This window comes from Dysidea avara, chromosome 10 (assembly GCF_963678975.1).
Source record: "Dysidea avara chromosome 10, odDysAvar1.4, whole genome shotgun sequence".
Lineage (NCBI taxonomy): Eukaryota > Metazoa > Porifera > Demospongiae > Dictyoceratida > Dysideidae > Dysidea > Dysidea avara.
In genome coordinates, this window is record NC_089281.1 from 25,512,892 (window position 1) to 25,540,558 (window position 27,667).

General features: G+C 38.3%; 1 protein-coding gene across 1 annotated transcript in view; it reads right to left on the reverse strand.

The window, feature by feature from the left end:
- Positions 1 to 495: 495 nt before the first annotated feature.
- The window catches only part of LOC136268924 (ubiquitin carboxyl-terminal hydrolase 47-like), a 40,259-nt gene continuing 13,087 nt past the window's right edge, over positions 496 to 27,667 (reverse strand). The window contains exons 3-20 of the mRNA XM_066064400.1: positions 26,194 to 26,390; positions 25,991 to 26,079; positions 25,888 to 25,941; positions 20,785 to 20,874; positions 20,685 to 20,738; positions 15,113 to 15,154; positions 14,963 to 15,060; positions 14,289 to 14,364; positions 12,242 to 12,395; positions 11,973 to 12,058; positions 7,948 to 8,027; positions 6,243 to 6,294; positions 5,872 to 5,930; positions 5,278 to 5,333; positions 3,650 to 3,744; positions 937 to 1,041; positions 789 to 887; positions 496 to 722 (exon numbers count right to left, since the gene is read on the reverse strand). Of these exons, the coding sequence (XP_065920472.1) occupies positions 633 to 722; positions 789 to 887; positions 937 to 1,041; positions 3,650 to 3,744; positions 5,278 to 5,333; positions 5,872 to 5,930; positions 6,243 to 6,294; positions 7,948 to 8,027; positions 11,973 to 12,058; positions 12,242 to 12,395; positions 14,289 to 14,364; positions 14,963 to 15,060; positions 15,113 to 15,154; positions 20,685 to 20,738; positions 20,785 to 20,874; positions 25,888 to 25,941; positions 25,991 to 26,079; positions 26,194 to 26,390 (1,576 nt within the window). The 3' untranslated portion in view covers positions 496 to 632. The remainder of the gene's footprint in view (positions 723 to 788; positions 888 to 936; positions 1,042 to 3,649; positions 3,745 to 5,277; positions 5,334 to 5,871; positions 5,931 to 6,242; positions 6,295 to 7,947; positions 8,028 to 11,972; positions 12,059 to 12,241; positions 12,396 to 14,288; positions 14,365 to 14,962; positions 15,061 to 15,112; positions 15,155 to 20,684; positions 20,739 to 20,784; positions 20,875 to 25,887; positions 25,942 to 25,990; positions 26,080 to 26,193; positions 26,391 to 27,667) is intronic.

Here is a 27,667-nt window from a genome sequence, read left to right on the forward strand (position 1 = left end):
ATTTCACCCACTATTCAATGGAACCTAACACTTGGATTTGCAGTTCTTAACAGGGTCGCCCACAGGGGGGGGGGGGGGGGGGGGGGCAACTGGGGCATTTTGCCCTGGGCCCCAGCCTGAAAGGGCCCCCTTGAATACCTGTTTAAAAGATCGATATACTCTAATAGAGCAGTCAGATCTAAATACTCTAATAGAGCAGTCACAGTATTCTTCAGAGGAGCAGTGTAGCAAGCTTATAGATAAGAAGATATGGTTAGTGAGGGGTAGTTATTGTCATTGTGAGTAGGTTATGACTTTTTTATTTTTTAACTTTAACTTACAGCTTGGGTGAAGTTGTGATTCAGAATGGAAACCTCCTTGCCTCTGGGGCCCCACTTTAAGTCTTTGCCCTGGGCCCCTTAATTTCTCTGGGCAGCCCTGGTTCTTAATGCTGCAAACTCAGCAGCCTTGCTGCATGGGGGCATTTCAGGGTGTGGCAATTAAGTTGTGTGCATGGTAAAAGCATTATTTTAATTCTTTGTGCATGATTAACAGGGTTGCTCAGATACAGTATATGCACACAATCACATACATAATGCTTACACGTAGTTTGTGTTGAAATACTCAAAGCTAACAATGAGTTTGCTTGCATACTATAAACTATTCTTTCCTCTAACTTCCAAAAATAAGTTAAAGTTATAAAATTGTCTAAATCCTCCCACCACCTGACCGAAACGACGACTCTGCAAAAAAAAAACAAAAAAAAACTGCATAACTTTTACATTGTAATGTGTCCTATTGCATTATACCTCTTGACCATCAAATGACTGTTTTATTGTATTAGTTTTATCATCATACGTTACCAATCTGCACTGCTCCAGTGGTACAACACCATTGTATCTCAGTAACTACATGCACACAAAATATCAATTTTTGCTAATACTAATAGTTTCTAACTTGGTATGCAATCTTGGTAGCTTCTTTAAACAACATATCTTTGTGTACAGCAAAATAATCTTGAACAAAATCTTTTGTAGTTGGATGAATGGAGTATAAAGTAAACTGTAAAAGTATGAACAAAGAGTATCATTATAAGCATTCTACTATGTGTTTGTCTAGTGTGAAACACTCAATGTTGAGGAAGTTGGTTATGCATCATAACCCTATATGTCCTTATGCAACCAATATGTTATTAGCTAGGAAAGTAATGTGTTGTGATGAGAAGGTTTGAAAGGGCTCTACAATTTGTTCTTTAGAATATCTGCTATATATTGATCTGAGTTCATGGGATCATGAGATGAACGATGACAAATTATCAATCTCTTCTTCAAGTGTACTAGGAATTTCAAATCCAAGTAGGTCTCATAGAAATGATTATGGGAGACTGCGTATATCTGCAGCTATACTAGTGCACATTTCCTCCACCTTAATTCAGTTATATAACTTGTCAATAGTATAGTCATGACTGAAGTATGTAGGATTAAATGTACACTGCAGGTACAAGTGGCCTCCCTTGTTTCATTGCTTTTAGAGCCTTGAACTCCTTGTCTTTCCTTGTACTTGTTTGTTCACTGTTTTGGATAATATTTTGCGGCAGGAAAGTTGACACCTTCATGGCCCCTACTATACTACACAATCATACCATCTGATAAAACAAATATGTAAGGAACTGTAAGGACTGTCCATAATTAATATAATAATCTGCATCAGATGAAATCATTATATAAGTCGCAATAAAACATTACTATTTATACCATTTAATAACCATAGCTACTTTAATTTTTAGCAAGAAAACACATGTGGCAACTACACAAATGTGCATGGCTACTATCTGAGGGCATGCAGCTATAGTGTGTGTAGGAGTAAGTCTGAAGCACTTATTTGGATTTTCAAAAAACTGGCTTTGTTTAACCATCCTTCAGTACTGTTATCCACTTGGCCCCTCACAAAGATGTTATTAAAACCTTCTTTGCCTAATTTTTGTTTCAAATGTGCCTTATTAACACTAGCCAACAGCATATTCAGATACTAGCCACAAATCTTAATTGTCTGTTTTTTGACAAAAGTGGCTACTATCCAGGATGCCTACTATACAAGTTATACCATTAACTGGTTAAATACTACAAGTAGCTGAATTCTTTGTTTCAGAGCATTTGTATATTTCCATGATCTCTTTTTCCAGTTCTCTTATGCCTGCACAGATCTGATTCTTACAACATAATGGAGTGGAATGCAAGTGCATTATAAATGATAGCAGAAACATCGGCCATATTTTTGTTTCATATTTATATGTAACCCATTTAGAATTTTAAGAGTAAAGTATCTGTATAAAAGCTGTTCATCTGTCTGTCCATCATGCTGCTAACTTGCCAGTTTCTGCACGTATCGGTGATTAGTGCTCAAACTGAAGCCCTCATCATGTGTAGCTCTGACACTTTTACATACTAACCATATGTTTCTGTTTTTATTCTCTAAGGCCATACATATAGTACAGAGAAAACTTGAGTTGTAGAACTTGAGTTGCAGAAGGAAATATCAATGAATCCTCACACTTTCAGTATTGACGAATTAGAGTTTGACAAATTTACTAAAGATTTTTTATCTACTAACTTTAATGTTCACTGTATTTCAGCACTGGTGTAGAACTGTCTTAAAACATAGGGACCTTCAGCACTGGTGTAGAATCATCCTATAACATAGGGACCCTTAGAACATGTTTGTGTGTAGGGCATGCTAGACCACAGACGTGTTCATTTGTTAGTTTGCTCCGTGTGTTGTATTAGAACACATAAAAATTTTGAGTTTGCTTGTACTTTGTATTTAAACTTCTTTGCTGCTCACTTCAGGGATGGATCCAGGGTTTGGGCAGTAGGTATATATGAGCAGGGAGTCCATGGGGCACATAGGCATCGTATAAATTATAGCATTTAAGTTTTTGCACAGAACAGTTTTGTATACTAATATCTAAATTGTAGTAGCTAACTTTCTGATTGGTATTTAAACATGTAGGGAGATTAAGTTGTAGTGGGTGATTATTTCCATATTGCATGTGATGAAAATTCTTGACAAGAGTATTTGACTGTTCTATTATAGAGTATCTTGGGATCTTGTCTTGGTATGAGGATGGGACAAGCTAGTGGGCACATTTTCCTTGTGCCCTCCTCCCATTATTGTGTGCAGTACTGAGTTACATTGATATATGTTCAAGGATCAGTTGTGGGGAGAGGAGGGAGTTCCCTGTGCACCTCCCGAACTCACCTTTGCACTTACACAATCTAGAATATCTGCATTTATGCTATGAGCATAATAGTACATGTGCACTGGCATACTAACTGGAAAAATTACAGCACAAAAGCCACAATGTTTTGTTCATATCTTATTACTACTGAAGTAAATAATGAAGATACAGGCACCTGCAATGTGTAGGGCTGTGTGACAGGCAGAACACATGCACATTAAGCAAAATGGCTACAGAATACTTAAAGGGGGGTTGTATTTTGTCATACAATTATAACCTCATATATTTGGCACTACACTCTTTCCTTTACAGTAGTTCACTAATAAAAAATGTCACAAATGAGTGTAGGTTTATAGCTTTATTATGACAGTCTGCATAACGTTTGTGACCTTATCTTATTGTGACATTCAATTAATGATATATACAGGTTACCTTGCAAAGCCAGTCTTCACACTCCTTCTCTGATCTGAAACACTCCTCAAGCTGATGATATAAATGTAGTGGGAAAGCATCTTTGGTGATAAAGTCTGAGAAACAGAAGATTGTAATGTTATATTATGTAGGTTTCCCTTTATGTAAAGATCAAACTATGCAAGACCCCAAGAGCACACAAATACTTCTTTGTATACTTCTGCTATTCTTTTTCCATCTGACCATTGAATAACACTTATGACTCATCCACCTGTAGGTGTGCATGTTTCCATGATTGCTGATGACACTGATCACAGCCACCACCCAGTACTTTTCTTTATACACTTACACTTTCACCTTAAATACATGTTTAACTAAAGAGGCTTAGAGGGCCAGTCACTTTAGGTCCCCTAGTTTGAAAGCACAGGAATATACCCCGGGCTGATGGACCTAAGGCTGCACTATCACACCTAGAGCTATTCTCCAAGTGGAAAGCAGTGGACCAGTGTCTTCAACTTGAGACCCTATAGACACCAATACCAAAGTACACATGATATGCATGAATCCATTTACACCTAGTAAATAAATACTTGGCACGAATGTGAAAAGGCTACGTATATGGTCATTTGTGCATAACTGAGTTTGTGGGGTGAAGAGGTGGGAGATGTGATTTATTTCTAGCAGCAAAACACTTCATACTAGCCAGTAGCAGTCTTCGTGTTATTTATTATTGTTATTTACATATGCACATGTGGATGATTAGATGATATACCCACCACATGAACTCACGCGAGCCGCTACACTATTAATATTGTATAAGGGGGCACATTACTAAATTACTATAATGGTTTCACATGCAAAATGATGGTTTACATTGATCCCTGCTAGCTTTCCAGTCCTTTTTCTATCAGATGTGTTTGTGGTACTTAAGACTTGGTGTAGTGTTTTAAGCCAAAAAATAGTTATAAATTTTGGTCTAGTCTCTCAGTTTTGGTTCCATGCTTCTTAAACTTAAATATACCTAAGTATGATTGTAACAATAGTATGGAAGTAAATTTTTGAAGTACTCTTGAAATGAGCTATTGAATTCTCTATGAAAACACAGTAATCTCCTACTATTAGGTATAAGAATCAATTATAATTTTAAAATTAAAGGGTTTTGAAACCATGCCATAATTTGTTTATACTTTGGAGTATTCTTTTCATTCAGATTTGTACTAAACAGTTCTAAACTACAACATGTGTTATCCATAAAAGGTGGGTAGCAATATTTGTGCTAGTTCTACAGCTAAAAAGCATAACTTATCACAAAAAGTCATAAGACATAGCTGCCTAACTCTTTATTACTAATCAAATGATTTGTCTTGAGTTCTTACATACATGCATAGATATGATATCTAATAGTAGATTGAGTTGTAAGTTCATTGTAACAGTCTCCAGCTGGAGCTGACCTACAACTTCTGCAGCAACCTTGCTCACCTGACATTTTAAAGGGCAAATACAATTTTTAATAAATTACAGCCACAAAATCCAATTTCTATGCAGCTACACTACCAGAATATAAGAGTCGGCAATAACAAATATATGGATACAGTGGATAGCACAACTCAAACAATTGTGAGCTTTAGGTATAAAATATTACTACTTACCAGCATTTCTGGTAGAATCAATCAATCGATATGTTAACACATATGCATTGGAAGAACTGTAAAGAAATTACACTTTAGAAACAGGAAGACAAGTATAACAATGCACAACTTAATTTCATGATCTTACATAATTATCTCTGACGAGCACATTTTTATGAAAAATGCTTTGGGTTATTTTTTAGAATACTTCACCTGTTCCTTCTTCATTGGTTCTAGTCAAGTCAATATGCCATGTTAACAGTTTTCTATGTATGTACGTGGATGGAAATAATTTTGTCATACCATCTGTTAATTCAATCACAAGTACAAAGCTAGTCAACTAGGCTTTGACTGGTTAAAATGGATTATAAAGTGCAATGCAGCTGACACTTAAACAAGGAATACAATTTCAGTGGATTACAAACTCAGAAAAGAGGAAGCACCAAATGTGCATCTCTATACATACAGCATAAACCATTGTGTGCCTGAATACATTAAGTTTAAAGGCAACACTTTTCATTGGTTATTTTAATGGTGACAAGTCCATTTGAATTTCAGACATGAAATACACACATGTACACAAAGAAACATGCTTGGGTTATACATCTATCGTACATTGAAGAGGAATCCAGCTTATCATCACCAAATGTATTCTTGATATCATCATCAGTGGCCTAGTGATTCAAAATGTAATTTTGTTAACCACAAAACAGTCTGGGTTATGAATATTCCACAAGACTTTTTTCTACACAGAAACTATACCCTCACAATGATTTATAATTAATACTATGAGCCTTGAGAGAGTATATGACAAATATTAAGTCCAAACATGCCCTAAAATAGTCCATAGTAATGTCTGCAGATTTCTAAGTGTTCCATACAATCATTTACTATTTTTACAAAAATAATGGATGCAATGTACTAAGCAGCAGGCACACAGCAATTGGCACAACAACAGTGCTCTCAATTATAACTTAAAAACATACCAAGGTCACACAGTCATCATCAAAACAGTACCACTTTTTGTCTGTAAATGACCTACATATATAAAGTGCAAGTATATAGTAGTACAAAAGGGTTAATCACAATTAGTTAAGTTTCTGACCAGCATTGTCAATCAGAAACTATAGGGTCAGACATGTGTTAAGATAATGGTACAACTTGTACATCGGTGGTTCGAAATTCAACCTTATAGTCTCCACAAAAATTTATAAAGTCTTGCTATTTATAACTGAGTAACTGACTGTTGGCTCTAGGTGAAATTGGCTATTATAATGGTCCACAGAGAGAGTGTATCTGTTATGGCTGTTCAATTCACTTAATCTACCTTATAAATAAAAATTACATACCCTATAAAACATGGATTAACATCCTATGTCCCCTTGACCTGCATGCACTACCATGAATTAGAGCTATGCACAGTTTGGGGGATAAACGGGGAAGCCCAGGATATTGCCAGACACTGGGTGCTAAATGCACCTGTATTTGACCTAGTGAGGATGTGCTATAGCCAGTGCTATAGCCAGTACTTAGTCATATCAAGCAGCCTGACTGCACCATGCCCTGGGTTCCCGAAGTGTGAAATAATCTACTTATGCCAAGTGTGCTGACACACATGATTGTATTGGTTGAGTGAGGGTGGATGTCAGTGATTAGTCAAGGGTGTGGGTGTGTGACTAATTGCAGCAGTTTCAATCTTTATGACTGACTTCAGTAATCCAATACCAGCTACCATTAACTCAATCTTCTAGTCTAGACACATGCCAAAGAAGTCACTTCAGCTAGTATTGTATAGCTACAAGCTCTATTTTGTAAAGTTAAATAACATTGACTTAATGCTTAAAGTTCTGTCACTATTATAATGCACTTCTTATTAATGATATACAAACATTATGATAATCACTGAAAAGCTTTACATGTCTATGGTAGATACAGAAATTTGAAATTTGTTTGCCCTACATTATCAAGTCCAAGAATTAATTCAAAACAGCTGAGCTGTAAAAAAGGATGTGGCCTTTTAGTTTAAAACATCCTTGCTAAAAGGTTGCATGAGGTAGCAGCCAAGAAATAGCTGCAATGATTATTAAAGTTTATTAGTATTAACATAATTGCAGTCTTTTCTTGGCAGCCACCTTTGATTCCGCAACTTAAAATGTGTTTTGAAGGCTGTACTCTTTTTTACAGCTTGGCTGGTTTTGAGTTTCACAATTTACTGCTGCAAAAGAAAAGGAAGCCTGAAATATAGTTAGTATTGAATCCCAGTTAATAGAAATGGAACCCATAATTTTTAATAATCAACACCGTTGCATGTGCAAATGGTGATCATGTGATCTGTACTTGTGGCAGAAGGGGCACTATTTGGAATTACTCAGGATTTTTTCATTCACTACTGAAGAGTGGGTCTCTCTAGTGATAAGCCTATAGCATTCTCACAGGCTACTAGCGGGATATATTGTAAGGAAATTTAATGCTGGTATACTACATGGGGATCACTGCAAAAAAATGTTGAAACAAGATACTTATCTGCAACTACCATCCTTATTTCAACCGCTGTTAAAGTAAGGATGACATCGTGCACAATTATGAACTGAGATGTGATCCTTATCATTCCTGGGTGCTTCTTACACTAACTACTACGTACATACATAATATTATGTCATAGTTAAAAGTAATTTATCTAAAATTCCTCACTTGATATAAGCAAAGTAGTGGCCACCAAAAGCATTCCCTGAGTGAACCATAATGGAAAACAGTTCATAAACATTCTTCCCCTACACAATAGAACAGACATGTACTTTCAAGCAGCAAAAATATGTATAATTTCACAGATCTACCAATTGCTTTAGAGCATTCTCTCTGGTGTGTTGTGTTACAAGTGCTCAAAACTATGCACTCTATAAAACAATAATGTTAACATAGAGTCAAGCAGTTTAATATCCGCACAAAAATAGACAAGCTGTGAAAAAAGTATGATCTTAAAAACCCTAGTAGTCCAGCGCCTAAGCCAAATATTAGTTCACTTTTGATAAAAACACCAATTTTTTTACAGGGTGTATGGAGCGTGCACTAAGTGTTTTAAGAAGGGGAGGCATGTAAAAAGTCCTCAGGAACACCCCTTTTTGCACCCTGACAAGAAAACTATTTGTTACTATTAAAAATCAATCATGTTTCTATCAAGTTAACTGCTGGGCCTAGTATCATAGCAGTACAAAGCATACAGCTGGAACATAATAGCCTATTAGTAATCTATAAAAAAACAAATAGTTTTCTCACCTAGGCAGTAAACAAAATCACTAAAATTTCCATTTGCAGGGATTCTGTTAAAGTTTTGGACCTTCAATGCTGATGATTGTGTAGTACTATGTACAAGGACCATCCTGATGTGTATCGTTTCTTTATTAAAGGGGTATAACAAAAGTTATTTAATGCTAAAGTCACAGGTGGATATCTCAACAGAAAACCATGAACTTGACTACAGCAGTTCAATTATCAAGCACAGAGCTTGAACAAAAGGTCCCTTGTCCCTGTACTGGGCACCATATGAAAGGTAATTAAATTTCTAGTTTAATGAAGGCAGTTGCAAGTTGTTTCAACATCTTGTTCTCAAGTTACAGCGCTTTCAATTCAGTGTAATATAGTATAAGCAAGAAAAGCACAAGGATGTGTCATAAGGTACTTCTTAGTGCTCAAAATCTCACTTCATTGGAACCCAGCTCCTTTATGCTTATTTTGAGCATTATCACAGCACTAAGAAATACCTTAATATTCATCTTGTGTACTTTTCTTGCTTATGCTATATTACACTGAATTGAAAGTGCTGTAACTTGAGAACAAGATGTTGAAACAACTTGCAACTGCCTTCATTAAACTAGAAATTTAATTACCTTTCATATGGTGCCCAGTATAAGGACAAGGGACCTTTAGTTCAAGCTCTGTGCTTGATAATTGAACTGCTGTAGTCAAGTTCATGGTTTTCTGTTGAGATATCCACTTGTGACTTTAGCATTAAATAACTTTTGTTATACCCCTTTAATAAAGAAACGATACACATCAGGATGGTCCTTGTACATAGTACTACACAAACGTCAGCATTGAAGGTCCAAAACTTTAACAGAATCCCTGCAAATGGAAATTTTAGTGATTTTGTTTACTGCCTAGGTGAGAAAACTATTTGTTTTTTTTATAGAATACTAATAGGCTATTATGTTCCAGCTGTATGCTTTGTACTACTATGATACTAGGCCCAGCAGTTAACTTGATAGAAACATGATTGATTTTTAATAGTAACAAATGGTTTTCTTGTCAGGGTGCAAAAAGGGGTGTTCCTGAGGACTTTTTACATGCCTCCCCTTCTTAAAACACTTAGTGCACGTTCCATATACCCTGTAAAAAACTTGGTGCTTTTATCAAAAAGTGAACGATTATGTCAATTTTAAGGGCTTATGTACTGCACTATAGGTAAAAATGTTTTGAAATCACAAGTGGTGGACAAGAAATGGCTGCAATGATGTTAATGCTAATAAATCTTAACAATGAACACAGCCATTATTAAAATTTATTAGCATTAAAATAATTGCAGCCATTTCCTGGCTGCCACTTTTGATTTCACAACCCAGAGTTTTTAAGGCTGCACCTATTTTCACAGCTTGTGCAGATATCACTTCTTTTTGTAATTGCAAGTTCCAAAGTTTGACACTGCCTTTTAACTTGCCTTTGAACTTTCCCCCCTTTACCACAGGAACCATCGAAGACTGTGTGGCTATATGTATTTATGAAGAACTGAATTTTGAAGGCACAAAGATAGCTGGGCGGATTTGACTCATTGGAGATGCCCTACCTTTCCACAGGAGAAATGATTAATTACCGTTCAATCACTATCGAACTACAGATACATGAAAACAGTGTTTTCTTGGTTCTGTATAAAACAAGTATGTCGCCTGCCTGCACCAGCTATACTTGGCCACATGACACACTTGACACATGCTATTTTAATAATTTTTGTAGTACTCTAATAGAGCACACATTTTTCTGAGCACTTTAATACAATGCATATAGAATGTTTAGAAATTTCCACTGATAGATCTACAAGTTATCATTCTAGTGTACTAAACTGGAACTTTCATTTGTAAGGTAGAAATTAAGTGAGGTGAGCAACTGACAGAAGTGACAGAGTGGTAAGGGCTTGGGCATATAGGTGTGGAGGTCCCTGACTCAAAACCTGGAGAATTTTTTTCTGATGTTTTTTGCATACATTTTTCTAATTCTCAATGACTGTTCTATTAGAGTATCTCGATCACTCTTTTTTCACATGTTTGGTTTGATTTATATCTCCTTAGTTAATACTCTTTATTAGTACTTTTAACCACAAAAGGTTTGCACTATGACAGTAACTTCATGTACAGATCGATTTCAAGTTATTCTGTTAAGCAGATTACCCTGTAGACATGACAACAAATCGTTTTTGCAATTTTCAAAATTGCACATAATCCCATTGTTCTTAGTTTGATCTCTACGAAAATTGGGCTGTAAATGTGCTGCATTATGTTCTTACAAATTTGAAGTCAACAAACTAAAGTATGCACGAGTTATAGTGAGCGGAGCGAAAAGAAGAAAATTAAGCAGAAGATAAAAAAAATAAGACAAACTTAGAAAGTGCATATCTAAGTGATGGCTGGGCAGATTCAACTTAAATTTGAAATAGGAGGAGGTGCCCAACCCTGAGGAAATTTCTGTTCAGGCACTATTGAGCTATAAAGTTTTCTTACCACCATTGGTAGATGGTAGGATTGCAGGAGCATGACATGTATGAATGGGGTGAAGGTATTGGAATCGGCTCAGCTATACATGTTTTAGAATAAAAAAATCCCTTATATTTCAGAATAGAAGAACCAGACAATTGAAGACTAACATAGGAAATTCACTACTCCATTATGATTAGATGTCATACAAGTGATCACGACATGTCACAGTTTGAATAGCATTAAGGGTGCTCTGTACAGTCCGCTTATATGGCTTCCCATGAAATTTAATTTGTTCTATAACTTACAAATGGTTTTAGCAAATGTTCTGTGCTTTTTTACTGGGTATAAGCTAACACTAGTACACAGTTTAGTCCAAACCCAACTGCTAAATTTGCTTTAGAACATGAGTTACAGTTTTTCCCTTTATACTAGAACTAGTCCTACAGTTTATGCACAAGAGCCTTGATACTTTTATGACACACTATGCTAAACAGCAGAAACCATTGTGCACTTTTATTTTTGTCTTTTAGCTTCTCAATCATCACGTATTTATCTTTCGGGTTGACACTCCCAGAAATCCTTTTCTTTACTTCCACATTATTCATCATCTGGACTTGTTATTTAAAAATGGCAAACGCTCTTCTTTGGCAAAATTACTAAAGTAGCTTGTGTGAAAATTTCATGTCTATTGGATTAAAAATGACGAAGTAGTTCTAATTTAAGTGAGAGGGTGTAGAAAAGCAAGATGCGTGTGCTTGTTGCTATGGGATACCTAATTTACAGGTACTAAAATGCGTCAACATGTCACAGACTAATTAAGTGACCATAATATTTCTTTTAGTGCAAAACAGACTATGTCTTGGGAAGCCTTGTACGAACTGTACAGAGCACCCTTAACAACAGTGATCGATGACATCATGGTATGACATCATGGTATACACCTGTTACATATACATCTACAATATATTTACTAACACTTTTGAAGGCAGCTTTAACTAAATCCTCCTCTGATAGCTCATCTTCAGGACATCCAGCATTGCTACAGCTTATTTGGCTACATTCTGTAATTGCAGCTTTAAAATCTAATAATTATATACATATGGTATGTAGATACAAATGCATTAATGTCTTTCAAATATCACCTATACACAGCTTTGAATCATTATATGAAATTCTTAAATAACTATATAATTGACAAAGTGTTTTGATCGATGCTACAGTGAATAAAGGTTACTTATGAATACCTTGTGAAGCAATCTCTGGAGTTATATTTTCATTGCTATCATTGATTATTGCAAAACCGCTATCATCACTTATAGAATAGGGTGCATTGCTGGTACACTGTTGAGCCTCATACAAAAAATTGTCATCATTGGAATCATTTGCTACAGCAAAGTCCTAAAACATCACAACATATACGTTAGTCACTATTATTTTGTCTAAAAAAACCAGATATCAGGTAAGAATAAAATATGATTGGATTTGTAGTAGGGAATTTCCATACGCATTCAACTTTTGTAGTTACCAGACTATAAGTCTACTAGTATTTTTAAAAATTGTTAATTTAAAAATGAAGTAGGGATCTATGCAATAAAAGTAGTGAAACAAGAGATGAATGATGGTATTACAGCATAGCTCGACGGGAAAGTCCCTACTTTGGCATTGAGTAAAATTGTAACTAATGTGCCAAAGTAGGGACTTTCCTATCGAGCTATGCTGTAACACCATCATTCATCTCTTGTTTCACTACTTTTTATTGCATAGATCCTACTTCATTTTTAAGTTAACAATTTTTAAAAATACTAGTTTGTTTAATTCTTTGTGGTAACACAGCTAGCTAGTCACAGCTTATTAAAGTACGTCCTGTGCCAAAATTGGAAGCATATAGGCCCATAGTAGCGTGCATAGCTTACCTTTGATCATAGTAGCAGTAGCGTTCAGATCTATGACCTGCATTCTCAGTACGATGGTCCGCGTTCTATTCACCCTGGCCAGAAGTTGTTTGAATGAACAGGCCCTTTCAGTTGTCTGGAGCTTAGTCTTGACTAACAGGATAAAGTATAATACAAAGTACTATATCCAATCACATGAATCACTCGCTGATTTCGCCATCCGACACTGAGTAGCTGAGTCAGTGTGTTCAGAGGAACAAGCCGTCGAGTATCAGTCCGTCTCAAGTCTCTTCATCAATTACAGTCCAGCCTTTGGCAAAAGTCGAAGTGACAACTAATGTTTCACATGCAACACTTGAAATTATAAGTGCCCTGCTCTTTTAGCAGCATAAGCGCTTTCTGAAATAATTTTGTGGTGTCTACAGAAAAGTGTTGATACGGAAAATTAATGCCTCAGTATGGTTTCGATGCTTGAAGAAGACGACCAACCTGATTGAAGATAAAAGGAAATACAAGGCGCACAGGGCGTATACTCATCAGAACCCCAAAAGGCACATCCGACTGGTGAGTTTGTTGTTGTGGCGTAAAATGGTGACCGTGCACTGCTTCGTTTGGGCTCTAGGCTTGCGACTGTGGTCAGGCATTGAGTGAGCCAGTGAGTAAGGCAGTGAGTAAGGCAGTGAGTGAGGCAGTAAGGCTAAAATAGGAGTTTTTGGCAATTTTTTTAAATTTTATATCTGGCCACCTGTAAGTGTTTTGTTGTATTTAATGTTGTTTTGCATATTATATGGACTATTACTATTCCATAAAAGTGATTTTTGCTATGTAAAATGTTTGTAGGATGATTTTTATAGGTGGAATCTTAGGCAGCACATGAAACATTCACCACAATCCCTACTTAAATGGTACGACCGTACCGTTTGATACAGATCTTTTATATGATAATTCACAAATAAGGTTAATTAATTGCATTAGTTGATCCATGATAGTTAATTAACTTCACAAAATTTGCATTAAATGTAATATACCTTATAAACAGATATTTGAGGAACTTATGATACAGTTTTTCTTATATTTTCATGATGGCAAAACCCATTTGCAGCTGGACCATTTTAGTCTACATTAATAGTGTTTCTGGACTTGTTTACAGTGGAACCTGTTACTTGATAGTGAGGCCACCTGTATAATCTGGACACTTGGTAATGGTCTCAAAATATTCCTTGTAAACTGACTTGGAAAACCATTGAAGTTCTTGGCAGTCCAGTTATATAACACATACAAATTGCGACTTCGTCATAGTTGACTATTAGTATGGAAAATCCATTTGGAAATTCACATGAAAGGTGTAAAAGTGTGAAAAAGTAATGTAAGACATTCACAAGTAGAATTTAAAATATACCTGTACAACCGTAGACAGTGAATCAGGATGGTGTCCACATAAAAAATTCACATCCAAAATTTTAGGAAAACTCATTCTAAATATTGAACATTAAAATATCAAAATAATCATCAAATGCACAATACAGTAACTTTTACTAAGTACATGTACTCACCAACCATGCATGTATGCATAAGCCCATTACTTATCCTTTCACAAGAACAATTTAGGCACTAAATGTCTATAGCTACTTACACTGAATGTGGTATGTAGTCTGCAACTATAAACAAAAAATGTTCATTTTAGAGATGGTTATGAGTTTACTTTGAATTCTCAGTCTCAAACACCAGCTTAAACTTTCATAGCTACAGCTACCATTCATACATGTTGGAACAATAATACCTAGTTTTGGTACTTATTACATATCACAAATACCCTTTCGTGCATACACAATTCATTTCTTTCCAGGCTTTTATACTCTAAATAAGCCAGCCTTGTGCTTTGTTAAATGTTTAGAAGTTGATGTTCATGTGCTGGTATAAGGTGTTTTTGTTCTTGTCAAATTCACTTCTGAAATCTAGTCACAAATGTATACAGCTTATGTAAACACCACTTATACACAGTATAGAGTTTGAAGCAACAGATACAACACCATACAAATGCTTATTTATACTGCGTTATAGTGTATAATTCACTTATTATTTATCTTGATCCGATGCATTGTATCATAATCAAAGCTAAATCGATTCAGTTGTAATGTTAACACATATGGTAACTTGGTAATCTTTAACTCCTACTAACAAAACATAACTGGAAAATTGTTACTATACAAAGTTATTACCGACCTTATGTGTATCGCATTTCTTTCCACAAGTTTTACAGAAATGCTAAAAATAATATAAGTACAGTATAATGGGACATTATCTGGCTATACCGGTATGTACAGCTTTATATACGTATTACTGAATACCATATAGGTCTCAGGTCTGGAAATATTTGTGGTTGGCCTTACTGAGACCATTTAACATTAAACATTACATCTGTCTACACTGCACTTACAGAAAGTTAATTTTTTCCAGCCTTCTTGTATTCAGGAAATAAATGCTAGCATGTTGTTGTAGTTTTGTCTCTCTTCTCCTAGCCACGTAAATGAGATATCACCCGACAGTCACTATGGTTAGGCTATAGTCATCGATCCCAACTCTATGGCTTCTTCAGCATGTGCTATAAACCAGCCACCAGTGTTGGGAGTAACGCGTTACTTATGTAACGCGTTACGTAATATTATTACTTTTGTGGTAACAAAGTAATATAACGAAATACGCTATAAAAACAGGTAATATAACGCAAGCTACTTTACTTACAAATGTAACGCGTTACCTAAGTAATATAGTTACTGTAACGAGTCTAATATTACGTAATATTATTACTACAAGTAGCAAAGTTACTAATCTCGTTAGTTATCCCCTGAGTAACGCCTAGCCACAACGAAGTAACGAGGCCTACTGAATGAAGCTTATTCACCAGCTTCTTACTTATAACCAAAATTTGCATATTGCCCAACAACGCAATCATGTCACGTGATAAGGTGGTAGTTTCACACGTGACAGCTTAAGGCTGTGGACACAAAGTAATACAATATGTAATATTATTACAGTTACTTTATTTTATGGGTAATATGTAACTGTAACTAAATAGTTCAGTTGCAAGTAATATGTAATATGTAACTAGTTACTTTTACAAAGTAACTTGCCCAACACTGCCAGCCACAGTTTACAAGAAGCCTAAAACTTCTGCTAGTAAATAATTTTAATGGACAGTCTACAACCATGAATTTTTTCTTGTGAAAAGAAATTTATTTTACCACATATTTCCAGACCTATTAGTATGAAATTAATTTTTGTTTCATTTCTCATAGCTACAAAGCTTTACCTATATGTGACCAGATTTTACAGAACCGAACCAAATCGCACATCAGGCAAAATCAAACTAACACCACCAGTGGATAGCTACACTATTGTACTACAAGTTTTGACCCTCACCACTACTCAAACTACACAAGGCTGGTTTTAATAGACGTCTTTTCTGGGTGGTGTGGAGTGCCCAAATGGCGGTTTCAGGCCTTGTGAAGGACCTGGCTTGGCAAGAATCAGTGGTTTACTGGTGGACAGCCTTATAATGTTGGCCAGATGTGTACTCTGTAGATTTTGCTACATATCAGCCACTAAGGAGCCAGCACAGCCCTGTAATCTCGTGTCTGGACTCCAATCGTGGTCTGCCTCCATTTTGAGGCCTATCTTTTGCCCTCCCCGCCACCCCCCAGCCTCCACCCCTTTGTGAGCACTCGTGATACTACTTCGCTCGTCCAACTGCTCAGATTTTCTATCTTATTTGGCGGGAAACTGTACAAGCAGCTACAAGTACTGGAAGTGGCTTGAAAGGTAACAGATTGATGCATCTTTTGTGTAAATTTCATACGCGTACTTGCTATTCTTGGAGAGTTATGCTGGCTTCAATTCTTTAAAACCGTTTATCTCGAAACTTCTAATGTGCGATTTGGATCGTTTTTCCAAAATCCAGTCACATATGTATCTCCTAATATGCATACACACATAAGATATCAATGTGAATTACCTGTAATCTATCAATATTTGTAACAACCAGGGATATCTATACCATAACAGAAAAGGGTGTGGCTTTCAAAATAGCCAGAGTGAGCAAAGTCGTGAGATCAAAAGTGAAGTCCAAGAAATGTCTCCAATTTTAAATAGCACAACCATCTGTTGTCATTATGACATTGTATATAGCTATTTTGGCTGCCACTTAATCTCACAACTATTTGTACCCTAGATTTTTTTAACCAGACACATGCGCTACAGCCAGCCAAAATGGGCACGCACCTGGTTTACTAAAATTGTTTTCCGAAAAGTGTGTGTATTGTATGTATGTTTGTCTTTCTGCACCCATGTGAGCAAAACTTTGTTTGCTAAAAACAGCCTTTAGGCTAACATTTATTAATTCCTTGTTTCCTGTTCCCAAAAGAACATTCAACTAGTGCGGGTGGGTGGTTATTATAATTAATAACTATTTTTGAACGTCATCAAAACACTGCAAAAACAAGCATCAGATAGCCAGCTGGCTGCCTCAGTGAAGAGAAATGAACCATTTGTTGGGCCAAACAACCTGTGAAATAATTGGCTTTGCTTGTGAAACTCCAATAAACAATCATTTTTGTGTGCTGAGATATGCTAACCTCATAGACAAATGCTGATGGCACACAAATTACAAATAATTTCCATATTTCTATTTATTTATAAATGCCAATTACAATAATAAGTACCAATGTGGGTGACAGGAAACAAGGTATTAATAAATGTTGGCCTTGTGTGAGCAATAAAGGCCATACAGAGCTTGTATTAAACCTCTGGGAAGGTGAAACGAGTTTATGAGGATGCGGTGAAGAACTTTCCCAATGGTAGAGTCTGCAAACTGAAAAATCAAGTTGTAAAAATTGATCCCCCTACCATTGTGGGATGTTCATTGTAGCATACCATTGCTAGATCCACCGTGAAACTGGATGCACATTTGTTATCTCCACAAAAATATTGTTTCTTTATCTCATGAGATGCAAAATTTATTTTTAAAATTTTGTGCTTCACACAAAGGACCGGATGAAACTTGCTACTTAGCCAGATCTTATCTAGAGTTGTTGTAGTTAAGAAGTACACACAGCAATAAGCAAATGATTTGCTACATTCGTGGCACAGGGCTGCTTTCTTTTAAAAATTACAAAACAAAACATGAACTTTCCAATTCAAGTTGCCCTACCTGCCAAGACAAAAAAAGCCAATCTTCTTCACAGTATTGTGATACGGTTAGGTGCATATATGGTCTGTCTATGCTGTAAGTCTGGAAAGGATCTGAGACTTCTCACCATCTGGGTGACGAGCGTCAAAATTTTCTGCAATACTTGGGAATTATATCGTGCCTTCTAGCCATTTCCAATGCTTCTGCAGCCACAATACCCATCAATGATGGACTGGAACGATGGCAAAAGATGTCCCTAGACAGTATGTTGGTGCCAGTGGTTGTGAATTATTATTTCATCGATACCTCCACCACCACAGATATACTAACCCCACGCGTCGTTTGAAGCTCTAGACCACTGGAGGCAGCTAAATCATCCAAAACTGACTTCACCTCTCATGCTCCGACAGTGGCTTCAAATCTTTACTAGATCATCCTACAGCACCATCATGTTGCAAAATATTCAAAAATAAACTGAAAAAAGCACAATATCTTTCATTTTCGAATCGAGCTAGGTGGGGCTCCTGGTGAGCTGCTGGAATATTACATCACAGAAACAACAACTGCTACTACTGCCAAACATTTTGGTCCATCTTTTATCATCATTCTAAACAAAATTAGGTGATCAGTATGGCATCAGAAGTGCTGGAAGGGACTTCAGCATGAATCCCATGAAATGAAGCACAAAATTTCTGACATTTGTCACCCAGATGGTGAGAAGTCTCAGATCATAGATATACTAACCCCAGGTACCTGGGGTTAGTATATCTATGATCTGATCCTTTCCAGACTAACAGCATAAATAGACTATGCACCTAACTTCATCAGAATACTGTGAAGAAGAGTTGGCTTTACTTTTCTTGGCTGGTAGGACAGTTTGAATTTGAAAAATCGTGCTACGTTTTGTGATTTTTTGAAAGAAAGCAGCCCCGTGCTAGGAATCAAACATATCATTTGCTTATGGCTGTGTGTACTTTTAACCACAACAACTCTAGATAAGATCTGGCTAAGTATAGCAAGTTAGATTAGATTATCCATTTTTGTCAAAAGACAAGGGTACACAGAAGGCATAAAACCTGTTAACATGCTCCCCACATAAAGTACACACACACACACACACACACACACACACACACACACACACACACACACACACACACACACACACACACACACACACACACACACACACACACACACACACACACACACACACACACACACACACACACACACACACACACACACACACACACACACACACACACACACGAACAAATTTACTATTACAACAGATAAGACACATACAAAAAATAATAACAAAACAGTTAAATTGCACAACAACGAAGTGCAGAGTGAAATACAAGATGATTTGACAACTGGAACATTGGCCTAAGTTTCATCCGGTCATTTGTGTGGAGCACGAAATTTAAAAAATAAATTTTATGTCTCATGAGATATAAACTTCGATATTTCTGTGAGGACAACAATCGTGCTTTCACTTTCATGGTGGATCTAGCATTGGTATGCTATGATGAACATCCCACAATAGTAGGGGGATCAATTTGTAAAAGTTGATTTTTCAGTTTGTGGACCCTACCAATTGGCTCTATGGATGTCAAACAGCCAAAAAACAACACAGCTGGCCTCCTAGGCTATTGGGTATAGCAAATTCCTGAAAAGGGGGTGTGCCATACATAAGCGAACGAAAATGAAGAGCAGCTTTGAGGCTTTGCCTGGAGTATTTGCATAAGAAAATGCTATAGACAAACTATAAAACAGTTAAGAAGATACTACTGTGCATTATTAGTGGGTTAAAGTGGTTTGTTTAAGGTACGACACCTTAGCAGTGCTTAGCAACGTAATTACAGAATTACAAAATATTTCATTAATTACGAAATACAAATTACTATGATTCAATTGTGTATGAAGCAACAAAGCAAAACCCAAAATAAATATTAGTCCAGTAGTTAGGTTTGTTTACTGAATGGCACCTGGATTTTAGAAGCTTATTTAAGGTCGCAACCTACTTATACAGCTTTGCCACTTTGAAATATCACTTCTTTTTGTATTTGTAAGCCTCAAAGCTAGCATGCAACTGGCTTTTGGACTTTGTCTTCCCTTATTCTACAGTAAACAAAGTGAGGTAGAAGAAAGAAACAATTAACCATATTACTGTTTATTGTTGCATGAACGTTCTAATAGGGTGACTCTTCTATTAGAGTACCTTGATTGCACATCATTACAAGTGAGGCTTTTGCATTATAACTCTGTAGCTGTTACTTCTATTTATAAAAGGTTTGTGCTTTGATGGGTAGACTATTTGGCCAAAATTGGGTACTTTGTTTAAATTTATTAGCATTAACATCATTGCAGCCATTTCTTGGTCGCCACCTTTGATTTCACAACTTTTTTCACCAGGCTTTAAGGCCGCACAATTTTTCCACAGCTTGGCTGTTTTTGTGTGGATCTATTATACCAGTAAGAATGGTTCTACCTGCTAATCATTCACAGGTGTACGAGTCTAATAGCTAGCAGACAGTTAAAACTGATGATGAAAAAACTTCTACAACTGCACGAGAGAATGTTATAAATTATATAACACCTAACCTGTTTATATCCTTTACAAATTTCAGGCTGTATGAAAGCATTTAATGAATCAGTCTATAAACAGAGAATGAGAGACAGTACAGTATAAGTAACAACTTACCACATTATTATAGGTAATGTTTGATTCATGTGGTTTAATAATTAGTGGTAAGTTCCGAAAAGAATCTGCCCTAACACTTACATTGCCACACTGTGAAATAAACACATAAAATTAAACCATATGGGGTGAATGTCTAATTCTATTATAATCAGTGAAAAACCCTACATTCAGTCCCATCAACATCTGAGACATGGCCGGGGGTAACCAAAATAAAAAAAGGATTATGCTAGCAAAGAGATTAATAATAGTTGAAGACCTAGTTTATATGCTATAGTATGTATGTGTTGAGCTGGATACTCAAAAACATTTAATAACTCATGGATCCAATTACACACGACCTTGAATTTGGCTCATCTGTAGCACTGCTTGACCTGCTAAAAATATTTCAAAATATTTTTGTTCAATGTCTGACATAATATTTATGGCCAATCAAATTTTTCACCATACATTTCCTATGGGGAAGCCATAAAAGTACAATGTCTGATGGACCCTAATTCATAAATGGCTCAGACCATGGAGTGGTTGCCAGCTATTTGGAATTATATGAAGAAGGTGAAGTCGAGCATATCAACAGTGTTTGGCCAATTCTCTAGCTGCAACCATTCCCTACGGGATGGGTGGGTGGGACCGTTGATATGCTGGACTTCACCTTCTTCATATAATTCCAAATAGCTGGCAACCACTCCGTGGTCTGAGCGATTTATGAATTATAATTCAGAAGGCTCAGTCTCACATATTAACGGTGTTGTTTGTAGCTGGTTGACTGTGTTGGCTGAGCACCGCTCTGCCGAATGAAGGGTTGTCTGTCAGTCTATAGTAAAATCATTGAAAAGTCGACTCAGAACTCCAACCTGCAGCTTTGAGGATATCTGAGGTTGAAATCCCTGCTGATGCCGCTGCAGACGAGGAAGCTCCTCTGACAGAGTGAGCACCAAATATAGAAGTATCAATGCCTGAAGCTTCCAGCAAGGACTTGAGCCATCTAGCCACAGTACTTGAAGACACCGCCTTACGTGGCTTGATGACTGCTACCAACAGCTTGGTTTCCATTTCCCGAAGGGGTTGTGTTCTACTCTCATATTCCTTCAAGGTTGATACTGGACACAATCTACTCCCTCCTGGAAGAGAGGGAAAAAAGAAATTTGTAATCTGTGATGTGGACCTTGACTGCTTGGCCAAGGTGCTTGGATAAAAACAGACTCCGTCTGACTTGTACACCCGTTTGGATATATCCAGTTTTGACAGATCAGTTGATCTTGATGGGTGAGACAATGCAAGCAGCATTGTCACTTTCCATGATAGGTGTTTCAAGGACAACGTCTGATTGTCCCCTAGTGTGTCAATGTAGTTTAGACATCCCAGGTCTGTGAATAACGTGGCAGTGGACTCCCTTTACAAGCCTGCAGACCAGGGGGTGTTGGCCAACTGTGTAGCCATCAATCTTCTCATGAACTGAGGAAATTGCCGACCGATAGGCATTTACAGAGCTGTATTGGTACCCCTCCTTGTAGAGATATGCTAGGAAGTTTGCCACCTGGGCTATAGGGCTACGAAAGGGATCTGAACCCCGTTCAGAACACCAGCAGTGCCACTTAGTGAATAATGAGTCATAGGACTTGTTTGTTTTAGTCTTCCAGGAACTAAGCATAAGTTCTGTAGCTTCCTCCAAAAGCTGCTGACCTCTGTATCTCTCCCTGAGATATGCCATATGACTAGTTGTGGGAGCATCAGCGAGTTGTCCCTGTTGACCATTATCTCGGTTTCTGTTGTTATCAGTTTGGGATAATCCACCAACATGTATAGGAGTGTGGGATACCATGGTTGGGATCTACACACTGGTGCTACCAGCACTATGTTGGCTTGTTGAGTATGGACCTGAGAAAGTGTTCGGCTTATCAGATTCCATGGTGGGTTGGCATACCCCTTGATATGGGTCCACACTTGGAGAAATGCATCTGTTGCTTCTGCAGATTGATCTGGCCGCCAACTGAAGTAGCGTAGGCACTGGGCAGACAGACGAGTTGCAAAGAGATCCACCAAAGTTTTCCTGTATTTTGTGGAATATGGAGGGAGACAGCTTCCAGTCTGTCCTGTCTGTCTGGGTTCATGATTCTGCATCTGCGATAGTGTTCTGGATTCCAGGGAGGTGTTGAGCTGTGATGTGTATATTTCTCTCCAGACACCACATCCACAGATCCTTTGTCAGGTCTCTTGAGACTGGCCCCTCCAGATGGTTGATGTGAGCAACTGCTGTGGTATTGTCGATCCTCAGCAGGATGTTAGTTTGGACTTGTTTTTTGCAAATGACTGTACTACTAGTGTTGCTGCCAGCAACTCCAAGCAGTTGATGTGGAGGGTACCCCTTCTGTGACCATGCTCCCCTTGTGGTTTGTATTCCACAGCGAGCTCCCCATCCCTGCAGTGATGCATTGGAGTCGATAATCATGTCTATCTCCCTCTTGAGGAGAGTTTTTCAATTCCATTTGGACATCTCCATGTCCCACCATTTCAGCTCTTCCAAGCTGGCTGGCGAGAGGTTCAGTGTGCCCTTGCAATCCTGGGAGTTGGTCTCCAGGGCATTGGAGAGAGCCATCTGCAGGTTTCTGTAGAAGAGGGGTGCAGGGTGAAAACGCATGTTGTCGAATTCATTTTGCCCAATAGGCGTGCTAGCATTCGGGCTGAGGTTGGCCCCGCCATCCTCATTATCTGTTGAGACTCTGCTCGAATCTGTTTTATCTTGGTGGAGGAAGTCGTAGCTCCATATTGATGGAGTTGACTGTGAGACCCAAGAACTCTATGGTCTGACCTGGGGTGAGCACAGATTTCTCTGTGTTGATGATGAATCCCAGACACTCTAGTAGGTATACTACTGCTTGAGACTGATCCAGAGCTTGCTCCTTGAATTCTGCTATAAGGAGTATGCCGTCTATGTAGACAATCATCCGAATCCCTCTCTGGCGTAACACAGCCAGGGCTGGTTTCAGAGTCTTTGTGAACACCTATGGGGTGGAGCAGAGGCCAAAAGGAAGGCAGGTGAAGCAGAAGGTTTTCCCTTGGAATTGAAACTGCAGGTACCTCTGATGTGATTGGTGTATCGGAATTGCAAAGTATGCGTCATTCAGGTCGATCATTGCCAGCCAGTCTGCCTGCTCCAGAAGGTCCTTCAGGGTGTGAATGCCCTCCATCTTGAAGTGCTCTGGGTGAACAAAGCTGTTTAGCGCTTTGAGGTTGATGACGAGTCTTTGCCCCCCATCCTTTTTGGGTACCAGAAATATGTTTGAGTAGAAGTCCCTCTCCAAGGGGCACTCCACAGGTTGTATCGCCTGCTTCTATAGGAGCTTGGATATTTCCTCCTGTATTAGTGTGACCTGCTCAGAGATATAGTGTGGAGGAGTTGGCTGTGACTCTTGGTGTGGTATCGCCATAAAGTCTATCCGGTATCCCCGTACTGTACTTAGTACCCACTGGTCCTGCGTTATGGCAGACCAGTTTGTCAAATAATGAGTCAACCTGCCTGCCTGTGGCAGGTCTGGTTGATGGCACTGTTCTATTCTGAGACATGTAATCTGATTCAATAGGGTACTTTACCAATTCATTATCACACTTTTTGTAAAGGTGCGTGCATGAATCACTTGTACCAAGTGTTCTTCTGGAAGAATTTTCCTTGGCTTGGCCGTCCTCTCTGGGCTCCTCCCCCTCCTCGTGTTGGCTTGCGAGAGTAAACCCCCCGACTGTTGGGGGTCCTGGTCGAAAAAAACGGCTTGTACGTGCCAAGGGTGGACCTCATAGCCTTCACTTGATCCATTCGACTTTTGGGCAAACTCTGGCTCAAATAAAGAGGGTGACGCTTCTCTGAAGTTTGAGTCCTCCTCAACCAGTGGGAGCAGTGCCTTATTCATCTGTGAGATGACCGTTGTACGTTGGAGGTGACTGATTCGGGCAATGGAATTACCCAGTAGCTTAACTGCATCTGTGGCAGCACTAGCAGTTTCCTTCGGGAGGTCCTGCTTTGTTTCCAGGATGGCACTAAGTGGGGTAAGGGCTTCAAGCACATGGGATTGGATTGTAGCCAACTCCTTGTCCACAGCCTTGGTTGCTGGTGGTATCTCAGTCTTGAGGTAGCTATCCAGCTGAGGTGCCCGGGATGCTGCCACTTTAGGAAGAGAGTACACATTCCTTACTTTCAGGTGGTCTGCATACTCCAGCCTACTGGTACAGGCTTGTGAGATAATAGACCCCATCTCCTCAGACACTGCGGCTACGTTGGCGGGGGGAGCTTGGTCCTACGGGCTCGATGTCGGAGTTGTACTCCCACTCAACTGCCTCGCTGTATTGAGGTGTATCAGGAATGTCTTCCCAGGATCAGGTCCTCTCATGAGTGGGGCTCTTCGAGTTTCTGTCATGGCGGCCACATGTTTCTCCCCGAGGTGGCAACGCCGATCTACTCCAAGATCGCTCAAGTAAGGAGCTGGGATTCTCTCTCCAAGAGTGTGACCCGCCTCTGTGGTCCAAACTGCTCCGAGATCGTGACCTCGAGGATGAATGACGTCTATGGCGCCGGCGAGAGTGCCGCTTTCTATGCTTCTTCCACTTCTCCTAGTGATGCTTTAGCTTATTCAAGTCATTCTGTAAGCCATTGAACTTGTCTGAAAGGTTTTTGACTAGAGACTCTAGTTCAGACATGACCATTCGAAATTAACTGCGAGCACGTGTTTTAGCTAAGAAAAGGGCCAAAGTGGGTGGTTCGATTGTGGGTTTTGTTTTTATCCGGAGGATATTTTTTACTGCGAAAAGCTGTTCAACTGAGAGAACTGGCCAAACACCATTGATATGTGAGACTGAGCCTTCTGAATTATAACTGTACGCATCTGTTGTTGACACCTTTGCTGTCACCACTAATTATCTGGTTGGCTGAAATGTTAACCCTCTTGAGAAAAAATACACTTTTAATTTTTAGCTGTTTTTCAGGATCCAGCTCAACTTGAACATGCAAATTTTAATTTATAGTTCAGTAGAAACACACATATAAATCGCTGTAATAATAGACAAAGCTGCACACATGTACGAAAATATGCATGCATGTACTTACAAATACATACATACCTTTAAACACTTCACAAAATCTTTCATTTCTCCTTTGTACAAATTAAGTAAGTTCTATTAAATAAAATATAATTTACAAATAAAACTATACCTGCAAACTTACCTCGATGTCCTTATTAAAGCCAAATTTCTTTTCCACAGCATCAAGTAGAACTCTAAGTATTTCACTCACATCATGTTGTTGTAGTGCACCTAACAAACACCAAATGATAATTATAGTGATGCTGCAGAGCCCCTGTAGTCATGCATGTACCTAGACTTTTTAAAACTACCAATAAACACAATTAATTGCTATCGTTACTCAACCTTCACGATTACTCCAGCCAAAACTCCTTGTTAGACCATAGGTATCCACAGCAACCTTGTGCACAGTTTGTAACTTGAGAAACAATTGCTGTAGTTGGTATAGAATACACTTTTCTTTTGTTTCAGCATGATTGCACTTATTCTTTTTGCCAAACTGTCTGCAGTCTCTCACACTACATGTTTCTAGATACTGCCACCTGATTTTTAGACCAAAAATACAATATTATGGCTGATTTCATTATTCATACCAAAATACATACATGCAGAGTATTATGCAACAGTATTTTTTGTACGCACTGGAAAAACTGTCACAGCTTTGCAGCCAGGATACAAAATTGAAGACAGCACATCAGCATGAAAACTGTGACAATTTTTTCTTGTACTTCAGCTCTTTCTAGTGTGTGCATAGTAAGGGAGACAGAGACACACAGAGAGGGGGAGAGAGGGGGAGGGGAGAGACACACAGAGAGACACACACAGAGATGAGGGAGATAGACAGACTGATAAAGATTAGAGACAGACAAAGACAGAAACAGAGAGACAAAGGCAGAGAGAGACATAGAGTGAGCATGACCAACTTCGCATATATAGTGAACAAGCACATGTAATTTCTGTGGCAGATTAGAAAATTACGTATACTACACAAATTATCACAAGTAAACTTGTTGTACAAATACAGGGGAAGATCCAGGGTTTGGCAAAGGGGGTGCACCAGGGTAGTAGGTATATGGAGCTGGGGGTCTGGGAGCACGCAGCTAAAGCTATTTCATATGTTTCAGGACTGAAATTTAGAGTAGTTTTATGTACAAATGTCTAAATCATACTGTTTTATAAGTGGACTAGAGATAAGTGACAACCATGAGTACAGTTCAGCTATAGACCATGTGCGTGCTAAGGCGTGGCACTTTATTACATCATCAAAATAACGCATCCGCCATTTTTTGAGGGCAAAAACGTACGCATTCTATGCCTACGAAAAATTTTTAATGCTAATATGGAGCAAGTTGACCACTGAAGCCCTGCAAGTACCGAGTCCATCAGACGCTGAAAAGTGGCTGGGGCATTTGATAGTCCAAAGGGCATAACATTGAATTCATAAAGACCCTCTTGGGTGCAAAACGCTGTCTTTGCACGATCTTCGGGTGTGACCTCAACCTGCAGTAGCCACTTTTCAGGTCTAGTATTGTAAACCAGACTGACCCTGCCAAAGTGTCCAGGGTATCATCAACCCTTGGGGGTGGGTAGGCATCTTTCGTTGTCACATTATTTACTTTTCTATAATCAACACAGAAACGAATTGTGCCATCTTTCTTTTTAACCAACACAATAGGAGATGCCCAGGGACTTTTAGATGGCGAAATTACATTTCTTTTGAGCATTTCCTGCAGAAGTTGATGAACCGTGTCTCGCTGTGGTAGCGGTACTCGCCGTGTTGACTGGTGGATTGGAGGTGAAACTCCTGTGTTAATATGAT